The 13,039-nt window shown below is 38.1% G+C and overlaps 1 protein-coding gene across 2 annotated transcripts in view; it reads left to right on the plus strand.

Moving 5' to 3' along the window:
• The window catches only part of GPC6 (glypican 6), a 458,424-nt gene extending 447,727 nt beyond the window's left edge, over positions 1 to 10,697 (plus strand). For both annotated transcript variants that reach the window (XM_072135425.1, XM_072135424.1), the window contains 3 exons: positions 6,880 to 7,016; positions 8,602 to 8,777; positions 9,904 to 10,697. In XM_072135425.1, coding sequence (XP_071991526.1) covers positions 6,880 to 7,016; positions 8,602 to 8,777; positions 9,904 to 10,106 — 516 coding nt within the window. In that variant the 3' untranslated portion in view covers positions 10,107 to 10,697. The remainder of the gene's footprint in view (positions 1 to 6,879; positions 7,017 to 8,601; positions 8,778 to 9,903) is intronic.
• Positions 10,698 to 13,039: the final 2,342 nt, after the last annotated feature.

A 13,039-nucleotide genomic window follows, 5' to 3' on the forward strand; every position in this document is an offset into this window, starting at 1 on the left:
TCTCAATCAACTTCTGGACCAAATCCTGACTGATAGCTGTCCATTCCTGCACAATCAATGCTTGCATTTTGTCACAATTTGTTGGTTTTTGTTTGTCCACCCGTCTCTTGGTGATTGACCACAAGTTCTCAATGGGATTAAGATCTGGGGAGTTTCCAGGCCATGGACCCAAAATCTCTATGTTTTGTTCCCTGAGCCATTTAGTTATCACCTTTGCTTTATGGCAAAGTGCTCCATCATGCTGGGAAAGGCATTGTTGATCACCAAACTGCTCTTGGACGGTTGGGAGAAGTTACTCTTGGAGGACATTCTGGTCCCATTCTTTATTCATGGATGTGTTTTTAGGCAAGACAGTGAGAGCCGATTCCCTTGGCTGAGAAGAAACCCAACACATGAATGGTTGCAGGATGCTTTACAGGTGGCATGAGACAAGACTGGTGGTATCGCTCACGTTGTCTTCTCCGAACAAGCTGTTTTCCACATGTTCCAAACAATCGGAAAGGGGATTCATCAGAGAAAATGACTTTACCCCAGTCCTCAGCAGTCCACTCCCTGTACTTTTTGCAGAATATCAGTCTCTCCCTGTTGTTTTTTCTGGAGAGAAGTGACTTCTTTGCTGCCCTCCTTGACACCAGGCTTTGCCCCAAGAGTCTCCGCCTCACAGTACGTGCAGATGCACTCACACCTGCCTGCTGCCATTCCTGAGCAAGCTCTGCAATGCTGGTAGCCCGATCCCAAAGCTGAAAGAGAGACGGTCCTGGTGCTTTCTGGTCCTTCCTGGAGCCTTTTTGGCAACAATGGAACCTCTCTCCTTGAATTCCTTGATGATATTGAATTTGCAATTAATTACTGTTAAGCTGATCACTCTTTATAACATTCTGGAGTATATGCAAATTAATATTATAAAACCTGATGCAGTAGACTTTGTAAAATATAACATTTGTATCATTCTCAAAACTTATGGCCATGACTGTACATGGCTTTTGGGGTGATTAGGCTACAATCTCAGAGATCCTGCCTCCACAGAATCTGTATGCTGCTGCTATTCTGATTACTTCTTGTCAAGTACATGGGATTTAGATATAAACTAATGGATTATTCAAAAAGTCACATAGTTGATTTAGCAGAATGTTATAATTTCCAGGAAAACAACGCGATGGTTAACTTTTGCATCAACCATTATCAATAACATAGCAATCTGCGGCACTGGATTTCAAACATAGATGTACCAGCTTCTCACATTGTGCCCTTTGATTTCTGCACAATGTCTAATCACTGCACAATAGCGGCATCTAGAGGATTTGCATGGAATCTACAAGGTTGAAAACCTAGCAGGTGTGTATGGTGCATGTACCTATATATTGATGTAAGTTAGAATAGGTTACCTCTGGTATTGCCATATTTAAAGCGCACATGCAGTCAGACCTTACCAACTACTTTAAATCCATAATTGTTCCACAATCCACATATTATCGTTAAATGGGAAAAGTCCCCTTGTCAATCATAGTAACCAATTACAAAAAAAGCTTCTATTTCTCCTGCAGAGTTTCAGAAATAAAGGCAGAGCTGCGATTGGCTGATACAGTCAACAAGGACCTGAATACCATATGACTTAAATGGAACAAACCAGATGATTGACATGTACTTTTCTGTAGTATTTTACTTGGGTTTTATATAATACATGCAGTGTACTGAATTCTGTTACATTGTTAGTACAGTTGAAAAAGGACAGCTGTTTTCTTCACATTCAAAGTGAATGTTACACAAAAAAAATTAATGTACCTTTTCTTTCTCGGTTGTAATTTATTTATGTCCCAAAAATGACATTTCCTAAAGGCTTATATGTAAATCGTGTATGGCTAGATATTAAGAAAGAACTGCTGCCCGTAACTGACTTTCTACTCTGGTTCATCAATCACACCACACCCCTTCCCCCCAGTGATATCCAATAATTATATATACTTACTGTATTCTAAGGCTCAGAATTAGATGGCCACTTGCTTACTGTCGGTATACTGGTATAAAGCTCACAGCACAGTTTATATTTTTAACAAGCAGTCCACAAAGTTAATGAGCAGACCCATTAAAAATCGGGAACCCTAAATTTAAAACCCCTGTATGGATCTGGGTGCCAAACACGGACGCAAACCGGTACACTCCTGCAATTGGTTCTGTCTTTATCGGTAATAGCTTGTGTTAAGTTTAGGTTCGACTCAACCCCCAATTAATGCCTGGCACTGATTAACTGTTTAAATCCTGCTGGCAAAGTCACCAGCGTCTTTTAAATGTCACTGGCAATTTTGCCAGTGGCAATCAAAGAGTTAACATTCACAATCAGTGCCAGCAGCGATCTCTGGTGTTAATGGTGGGCGTTGAGCCTAACCCAAACTTTGCAAACCACTCAACACTAGCTATAGGCAATAAAGACGTTTGTTCTAGGCTGGGTCCTCATTGGTCATAATCAAAGAATATTGTTAATGTGCATATGCACGTTTGTGGCCAATGCAAAGAAAAATATAGGACGAATACATAAATATAGAATATGTTCATAAATAAGAAAATGCTCAAACCGCATGAGACAAAGTCATTTAAAAAATTACACAGGTCCTATTATAAAGGTATTGACCAAAGAAGGATAAAACACGAATTTCATATATTTAAGTGGTCAAATGATATAACTACAAAATTATTACCATAAAGGGCAACACTGAGTTATCAGTTTTAAGCCAAGAAGAGTAATTGTAATAATAAATAATTCCCTTAAAGTGATCCAAAGTTTATGAAAGTGCTTAGTTGTGGTGAATAAACGGCGATAAGAAATGACACATGGTTCCATTATTAATTATATATTGCCCTCCTCTTCTATACCATGAACACTTATACTAGCGATAAATAGAACTGAAGATATTCAATAAGAATTTATACAGCAGGGCAAATGACACAGTTATAGTGCCCCAGAAAATGTGCTCGTAGCATTCATGTTTGTGGGTTTCCCAATATAATGTAAATGGGGGAAACAGATTAGAAAAAAACTCCATTGCTTCCTCTGAGGAACGAAAAATAATGCAAGCTTTCTATAAGAGACATAACCATTTCATATCAGGAGGAACATGATTCATTCTTTGGATGATTTTATTTTGTATCCAGGTCACGAGGTTTGCAGCCTACAGAGATAATCATCATTTTATATACACTGTACTCAATTATATGATGGACTCCTCATCCACTAAAGGCTATCTAGGAGCTAATCTCTCATAATGATTGAAGTGAAGTTCATAGAACATTCAATCACAGTTCATGTACCGATTACTCATTCATCATATTCTTCATAAAATCCTATGGATAAGCCTGCTGCCCTGTTACCTCAGCTTTCGGACCAGTGCCCTCGTAGGTTAAACTATTATTTAAATCACTGAATATCCTCCAAGAAGAAATGATTGGAGTGAGAGCAAACATTTTAATATTTTACTGGTGGAAATAGCCACCATAGTAACCTGGTGGACCTGTTAGGGCGATTTGGGACACTAATCCACCCACAGGCAGATCATGGTTTAGTTTCCTTTGGATCATGGTTTAGTGTCCTTTACCAAGCCTGTGGGTGCTATAAAAACAACTTTTAAACTTACCTAGAGATGAGTCTCATGAGGTGCATTGGACCCGTATGTTGTGCTCCCCGTGTCCATGTTACACACCGGCTTTATTTAGCAAGTGCCAAAACTACACCGGCTTCACTACATGCCGGAAGCACTGCAACAAGGTAGGTATAATATATTTTTTTATTTTAATACAGCAAACATAGGGACTTTGCTTAAAGGCCTAAATACCTTTTGGGTGGTTTAGTGTCTCAAATCATCCTGATAGGTCCTTTTTAAAGTTTTTCTAACAAGAATGTATACTGACACATACTTATTCTATGGGGGTTTCCTATACAGGAGTCCCCTACTTTACATCATAGCTAGAATTACAGGAGTGTGTGTGTGTGTTTGTTTTTCTATTGGGTTTCAATCTGCTTAGAAACCCAGAAAGAAAAGCAAGATTGCACGGAAGTATGAAATAAAACTGACTAAAAGTGCAAAGTAAGGGGTTAAAATGATTGTGTAATCATCACTGGGAAATTGAAATTTAAGAACTTTCTTTCATGGGAAAATCCCATTTTTTTAAATCTATGAGCAGTACGTTTTATTTAGGATAATTCACACAGGGGGCAATCAATCTTGTAAACTACACTTGGCATACTACAATTTACACATGTTTTAATGTGAACTTCCTTTTGGGCAATGAAGGACTTTATCCCTTAATTTTATTGTTTTAGCATATGGACAGAAAGCATAACAGAAAAAAAAAATCTATGCTTCTAAGGCATGTATTTTTATTCTTTTTGTTGCTGAATATAGCTAGCAAACTAAAATATTATATCCAGACTCAAGTATAATTTTTATCTATTTTGTGATCTTCATGCAGCATCAGCAGGTATTTAAAAAAATATTTGCTGAATTTTGTTATAATTAGTAAAGACTATATTAAGTAAAAATATTAAGTAAAAACTAAAGTGGGAAGCTGATATCTATCTTTAGTATCCTTTTGTTTTTATTATTTTATTTGTTCTTCTATTTATTGTGTAAAAGCATTTCACCTAGGGAGAGTCCTTTGATCATGTCTCTAGAACATGACATTCCATGAAGAATGGTTTAAACATTAGGAATGATTTGATCTTATACTGATGTCTGATCTGCCGTTTGGGCGTATATATTCATATCCTTGTGATTGAAACCCAATGTGAACTACTTGTGTTACTCTTCATCTGTTTTTATTTAGTTAATTTTTGGTTACCTTTGAGCCTATTTTGGGTAGGGCTCTGTACCCATGTTATTTTTCCTGCATTTTAACACATAATTTATCACTAATTTTTGGCTTGTTGAGTGCTTCTTTGTACTTGGCTGGTGTTCTTTTTTGCATCCAATTTATCGTATACTAGCAGTGATGTTTGTGACTTTTTTGCACCTGCAAATTGTAACTTTTTCCACCAACAGTTGGAGAAATACTAAGAGATTCAGTTGCAAAATGCTCCAAAACACAAAACTACCCATCAACAAGAAATTGTGGTTTTATGACAAATTCCAGTGCTGTTTGCTCAAATGATACACAGAAATCAGCAAAAACAAATTATTGACAAAAAAATCCATAAAAAAAACAAACATCAGAAACCAGACAAACACACTGAGGCAAAAATGTATATATACCATGTTGCTGGTAGTTAGTGGGGCACGTAGTTATCTACAGTATGTTGCAAGAAAAGAAACCTCTGAGAGCAACGCTACCTCTAAATCACATGGACCTACTTTGGGTGTAGACTTGCTCTACAGTACCAATGCCTGTCTTATGGTTAGGAGACAGGGACCAATGCCTGATGTAACTATGATGTGTAGACTGAACAGGTGGGAATTTAGATGTACAGATTTCTGTTGTGACCTACCCATGGCCAATGCAACTCAGTTCCTATTCTTTTGAAGGGTTGGACTCCCAGATTGGGTGAAGTGGGGGGCTGTGTATAGATTGGAAGCTGCATATAGATTGTGGCCAAGGGAAAACGCATCATCAAACGCATACAGTATGTGTTATTAAGAAAAGGTTTTTACATTGTTAATCTTTATTATTATTATTATTATTATTATCATTATTATCATTATTATCATTATTCATGTTAATCTACTTAGATAACTTACACATATGCATTTGGTGATACCTGGTGTGTTCACACTTGGATTAAAAACACACTAAATATATATTATTAATAATAATCAGGGGTCCTGTATGTAAGCGCTGTGTTATCCAGGTGACATTATACTGTAAGTGGTTGCAGTATGAGGGCAGCACTGTGGCTGAGTGAGTAGCACTTCTGCCTTGTAGCACTTGAGTCCTGGGTTCGAATCTCACTTAGGTCAACATCTGCAAAGAGTGTGTATGTTCTCTCCGAGTTTGCGTGGGTTTCCTCCCACACTCCAAAACATACTGTCAGGTTGTTTAGATTGTGAGCCCCATGGGGACAGGGATCAATTTGACATGCTTTGTGCAGCGCTGCGTAATCTGTGTGCGCTATATAAATAAAAGAATTATTATTATTATTATGGATGTGCTGCACAGAGGTATCAGCAACTTTGCTTTACAAAGTTGTAAAGCAGTTTTATTTTTATTTAGGGGGCCTCACTTTTAGTTTTACTCGGGACCCCACTTTGTCTAAAACTCGGCCCAGCATGCAGTACAGGATGTAAAAGTGATAAAGATTGTATCATTTCATCATTCTGGCTGCTCTAAAAAAAGTATATATGTTTAGCAAATGTCAAGGATTGACATCGTTTTCTCTCATCACTTTGTATGTCTACTCAATGTGGGCAGTAAATAACATGAAACCATATGTGTGAAGCCATATCTTTATCTCTCAACTGATTGTAATCATTTATGCAAACATCCAGGTACAGGCAGTCCAGGATAGGTTATGTAGGATTGTTCTTAAATTGAATTTGTATGGTAGTTGGAACAAGTATATGTTGTAAATGTAACTCCAGAGAAATTATTTTTTCGTCTCCATAACAATTGGATTTTTAAAATTTCATGACAACAAGGATTAACAAAAATGGGTCATTGCAAACACCTATCATAATTCTTACAACTGATTATTTAAGCCTGGGGCTAAAGTTCAGCATCCAGAGAGCTTTACCAGAGGTAATAGAGGGTAGAGAGGTCAGTTTGTAACTAGGGGTCGTCTGTAAGTCAGGTGTTAAGTCGAGGACTGTCTGTAATTGCAATGCCTTCACCATGCCTTCCTGAAACTATAGCAATAATAAATGTAACATGCAGTAAGCAGATTTTCTTTTTGCACAGGTAACAGAAATCAAAGACAGACTTAGGATTTCTAAAAAAATTTGGTCCACCTTACCACATTCTATCTGTAGAGAAGAGAGAATGACAGGAAGAGAGTCCAACCAAGAAGAGTGCTGGAATGGTCATAACAAAGCTGGGTAATTTCATTCAATATGCTTATAAAGAGAAGTCAATATCATAGAAAATTACCTTAACTTTATGCAATAAAATTTCATATGAAGATACAATAATCATTCCTGTTGATAAATAAAACTAGGGTTAATGTTAATTAATGTATTATAAGAAGAAGGAAAGATTATAAAAATGATTGACATAACAATTTTTAAAAATTCTGCTAAATCCAAGTATTCCTACATCTAGCATATTTATAGGAAGAAAATGGTAATATTTGTTTATTCCTTGGGATCTATAAGGACTGATGCCTGTGGGTATTTGGTTTTTAGTTTTCTGGGGGGTTTTTTGCAATTTGCCTTTACCAATAAGTTCTTTTCTGTTTTCCTGTTTCACTGTTTCCCTTCCAGCATTCCAAAAACCACATTTTTTTATTCTTCTAAATACAGAACAAAATGAGGGTGTGTTATCTCACAATACATTTTACTTCTTAAAGGCAACATTTGATATTCTGTGCAACCTATAAGGAAAGCTGAATGACAGCCTTATGAGCCTCAGAGAGATCAGTAACTGATCACAGACATTAACAGCAGGTGTCTGCTGCATTATACAACATATATGGAGAGGGCTCCATTAGGTTATGATGCGTGAATGAGTTAAAAGGAGAAACTAGGTACCCCCTTTTTCATTTTATTAACATCCATTATAAAACGGATGAAACAAGCCAGATTCGTAAAAAAAACTATAGAGAAAGGTATGGTAATAGTTCAGAAATGGCTGCACAGTAAAGTGGAACTGATGAAAGTAGCTTGCAAAATACAATAACCTTTGATAGATGGTAAAAACTGATGAATGGAAAAATTCAAGCTTGAAAAACAATAAGAGAGTGCTTTACACGCCGCTCATTTGTCACAGATTTAACTAGTGGCACATAGTATAGAGAGTCCTTGAGATGATTTACTCACTCTGGTGTTTTTTAACATTACTGATGATTATATTTGGGGAGAGGAATAGTTCATCATCACAAATGAAAACAAGCCTCATAAAGCAGCATCCTGCAAAAATGAATCCATTCAATCAAGTGCTATTATAACATTTAATCTATTAGATGTTTTTAATACAGCAAATTTTCATGCTGACAAATTATTCATGATATTGAACTGTGTCGCTCTCGTGAAATGCAGCCGAGAGCTCCGCAACAATAAGTGATCTCATACAGATTAATGTTCTTTACATCCTGTTTGATGGGAAAATGAAAGCAAGAGAGGACAAAGCAGATGGATTTTTTTTTTTAAATGTACCCAGCCATCGAATTCTCCACTGCAGCCACGAATTATAGCAATATAAAGTGTTAGATCTCTTTATTTCTCTATTGTAAGATCACTTACTGTGAAATGATTGTAATACTTAGACTTTTCTGGAGGTCCGTTCTACAAAAAGTGAGAAATGAAGAAGTATACCTAAGAGACTAGGTCTGACCTTCGTGCTGCAAGACAGAATGGCTGCCAATATATGAAATCCTTAAAAAAAGAAGGGCAGGATCCTGTCATCCAGAAGTGTGTTTCCTTAGAAATCGACTTTTATGAAATTAACTAGAGTTTGACTTTCCAGGTATCTGCCTGAAGTCATGACGGATGGCCTGATAAATCAGATCAATAATCCGGAGGTGGATGTAGACATCACAAGGCCGGACACATTTGTAAGACAGCAAATAATGGCACTACGAGCAATGACAAACAAGCTGAGGAACGCTCTCACTGGAAATGATGTCAATTTCCAAGATACAAGTAAGTTGAAACTAAGGAAGGCACAAAATGTGTTGTTTTCAGTAAATAAACATTTTAATACACATCTCTTACACTGCTATAGTGTACATCATATAATTACTGTCATAAGTACATCATATAATTACAACACATTACTGTCTCCCAGAAAACCAAGACAGTCAGGTCGAAAGTACAGGAATAAATAGAAAGACCACCCTTCCAACAGGGCTTTGGAAAGGCATAGTCCTGTCTCTTTCTATCTCAATTGCTGATAAAACTGCTGTTAGGTGTTGGTTCTTGGAAAAAGGGTCATGGAAAATAAGGTGGTAGGAACTGGGGGGTTGGCACACACTATGCCAATATGCCAGGGGTGCTCATTAATAGCCAACAGAAATTACTGGAATGGTAACCAAACACTGTGGCATAAAACTGGCAACATTACACTTGATATAGCTAATAACTGTAGTAGTTAACTGTATGTAACTAATAATAGTAGGTATATATCCTCAGCCCCCTGCCTATACTTAAAGACGACCTGTCACCCTGGAAAACCCACCCACCATATGTGCCACCCCCATAATCCTCCCCCCAGCCATTTTTATTTCATTTATGTGCGGTAAATTGATTTAAAAAGATCCGACCTCATAAGGGGGCCGGCCGACACACCCCCAGCACGCCCCTGGCCAGCGGGGACTTGTAGGAGAAGCCAGCAGCATCGCATCGCTGCCGGCTCTCAGCGATGGCTAACTTTAATTTCCCAATCTGCCCCTGGGAGGGAGTAGGGGTAAGTGCTCCTCCCCCCTCCCCTCTTCATTGAAAGAAGAGCAGTTGCACAGACACGGTCCATTAATGTCAACGTGTGCTCTCCACACTGTGACCAGGTGCCATAGACATCTATGATCGTGATGCGCCTGCATTAACAGCCCCCATACCAAACTTTGTATTTCAAAGTATTTTCAAAGGACAACGATCCTCTGTGGAATCACTCAAATCCAGATCTAATCAACAGTGATACTAGTATTCTACGAAGGCTTTGGGGTCTGTCAGAGTTCCATGGAACACCAATACGGAATACATGTATGTGCTGGTTGCTACTATTAATCATAATTGAATATAAAGCAGATATTTGTATATTTTGTTCTAACAGGTGAAGAAACCAGCGGTTCAGGAAGTGGCAGTGGCTGCATGGACGACATCTGTCCCACGGAGTATGACTACATCACCACAGAAGCTCTGCCCTTTGAGCCTGACCGGAGGGAGCTGGAGTATTCTGCAGCACCAGCTGTTACTCAATCACTCACTGTACTATTCACATCAATTATCCTAGTACTGGGGAGACAATGGAGATAATTGAAACATTTCCAGGACAGCTACAGAAACTATTTAGTTATGAAAATAGTCAATTCTCTTCTTTTTAATACACCACTGGACACTGGACCATTTCCCTCCAAATGCTGACAATTTTCTACGTTCTTCTTACCTACATCCCAGCATTTCTTTACTCCAGCAGAAATCTCACTCCTGATGTTCCTTATATATATATATATATATATATATATACACATCATCATTTCCAGAGACTTTTAAGTATGTAAATTCTATTGGTTTCTAAGATAAACTGTAATGTTCTACCTGTATATATTATGAATTGTCTGGGCATATATTCATCATGACTTGTCTAAGGGCCACGGTTCACATAATAGATCACCACTCACGGCACATTAATGTGATTTATAATGATTTATAATTAATTTTTATATTTTCTGATTTATTTGTACATTAACGTTTTTTCTTTTATTTTCAAAGATAAGGATTGGAACTGTTTGAGAATTTCTACTTTCCATTAAGTGCATTTAAAGATGTTCTTTTCACGGAATGTGAATGTGACTATAGCTGTTCGTCTTCAGTTTACTTTTAAATTTGTAAAATTTCCTAAGAACATTTTTTGCTTTTGTTTCATTTTTGGGTTGTTATAAAATTCTGTTAACATGCTAAATTGTATTTTGTGTGGATGCAGCTTAGTGTAGAATAAAATATAGGAAATAATGCCTCGTAATAGGGTGGGGACAGCATAATTTATTTGCCAAGTATGGGATCAATTCTAATAATGAAAAAAAGAGGAAAACTCAACCTACAGCATAGGTATATTGTACATGGAGCTATCAAGCAAATCTGTCACCAGCAATGTGATTTTTATTTGGTGACAGGTTCCAATATCCTATTCTATGATGATTTCAAAAATGCATTTGGCAGCATTCTGATTAAATTCAGTAATTTATAATATTTTATATTACATTACCTGGCTCCCTGACAGAAGCATGTGGTAAGTCCGTGGGAGGGGGGGTAGTTGCAGCCTGTGTATGCCTGTGTCTCCTCATGCATTCTTCCTCTTCTCCACACCATCCCCCTCCTTCCTCTTGACTGCTCCATGCACATAACTGGTAGTGGGGAGGTGTGAGTGAGGCAGCAGAAATCATGAAGATTGTGTCATTGTCCAAATTTTGGTTTTACTTAAAGATTAACTACATTTTATTTTCTGCAAATCAATCGCTGTTTGGATATAAAACAACTTTGCATATTATCTTTGTTACCTATAAGTGCTGCAGGAGCTTCTTCCTCTGCTTGTGGAGTCCATAGTCTTAAACTCTACAGACTCCTGGGAGGGGAGGAGCTCTCTGCCCACTGGGGAGGAGTTCATGTGATAGAGCTTTCTGTATGTATGTAGCAGACCTTGATGCATTCAACACTGTGGATACAGATGTCTCCTGCACAGAATATTGAGGTACAAGATCTCCCTGTTCCCCATCAGTCCTTCCATCTCAATTTGTGATTCTACAGAACTTTCTGTCTCTCTGTGCACCTCATGCTGCTCCCCTCCCCCACCTTGCATTCAGCACTTTGTGCACTGTGAAGATAAGCTATTAACCCTTAGTGCTCACACCGCACAAGCTATGCACTTCATATAAATGGTCTACTAATGATTTCTACCACTCATTACATGATCTCTTCTCCTCCATGTGATAGAAGCTGACAGGTTAGTCACTATATACATCCTGTATGTACAGTGTACAGTGGATTTACTTGAGGGAAACTAAATGGATTTAATGCTAAATGCTACTTTGAGAGAGAACAGAAGGCATCATGGGATCTGTGGGCAAGCTAACCGCCCTTAGCTGGAGGGAATGGACTGACAGATATTTGTCTCTGCCCACTTCACCTCTGGAAAGAAAGATTTTCAGAACGCTTTCAGAACAGAAAATGCCATAGCTTTGGAAAGAAAAGGGTGAGCAGCACACTGTAGGCATTGTTCTGTATGTTTTTAAAGGGGAATCACATATTATAATTAGGTAAAATCATTATAACATTACAGTTATGCTTTAGTGTTTTCATTGTGAAAAGTGTTGACCAGCTGAAGTCAATAAGGAAAGCAGACAAACTATTTCTACCAAACACGTAAGGCATCAATATTAATTCGCTACAAAGCACAGAATGTCCATGGTCCAGATTTATTAAAGCCCCTGTGTCAGTTTTCTATTGCACATTCTTTTTAGTACAAACTGCTTGCACAGGTATTTAAGAAGTGTCGGCAACACATACTATTCTTGAGCACACATTTTGGCACTGGAAGGGCCGTTTAGGTGCACATTCAGACCACATTTGTCATGCAGTGTCCGAGACAATTGTGTTTCACGCCCTGTGTTAAAAGTGCACCAGCCCTGAGGAGAGGGAATGCTGAGATGCATCCAAAAAATAGCATACATACTGTGAAGCCTGGGGGTGGCAACATCATGCTTTGTGACTGTTTCTCTCCAAAGAGACCAAGATGACCATGTACATGAAAGAATGAATGGGGCCATGTATTGTGAGATTTTGAGTGCAAACCTCCTTCCATCAGCAAGGGCATTGATGATGAAACGTGGATGGGTCTTTAAGGGCAATGGAGGAGGGGGCGTCATAAGAAGTCTTTCAAGGTCCTGGAATGGCCTAGCCAGGCTACAGATCTCAACCCCATAGAAAACCTTTGAAGGAAGTTGAAAGTCCGTGTTGCCCAGCGACAGCCCCAAAACATCACTGCTCTAGTGGAGCTCTGCATGGTGGAATGGGCCAACTTACCAGCAACAGTGTGTGCCAACCTTGTGAAGACTTACAGAACATGTATGACCTCTGTCCCCGCCAAAAGCAATAAATATAACAAAGTTTTGAGATAAACTTTTGTTATTGAACAATTTCCACCATAATTTACAAAAAAATTCCTTAAAAAATCAGACAATGTAGATTTTCTG

The sequence above is a fragment of the Engystomops pustulosus genome, chromosome 2, assembly GCF_040894005.1.
Source record: "Engystomops pustulosus chromosome 2, aEngPut4.maternal, whole genome shotgun sequence".
Classification (NCBI taxonomy): Eukaryota; Metazoa; Chordata; class Amphibia; order Anura; family Leptodactylidae; genus Engystomops; species Engystomops pustulosus.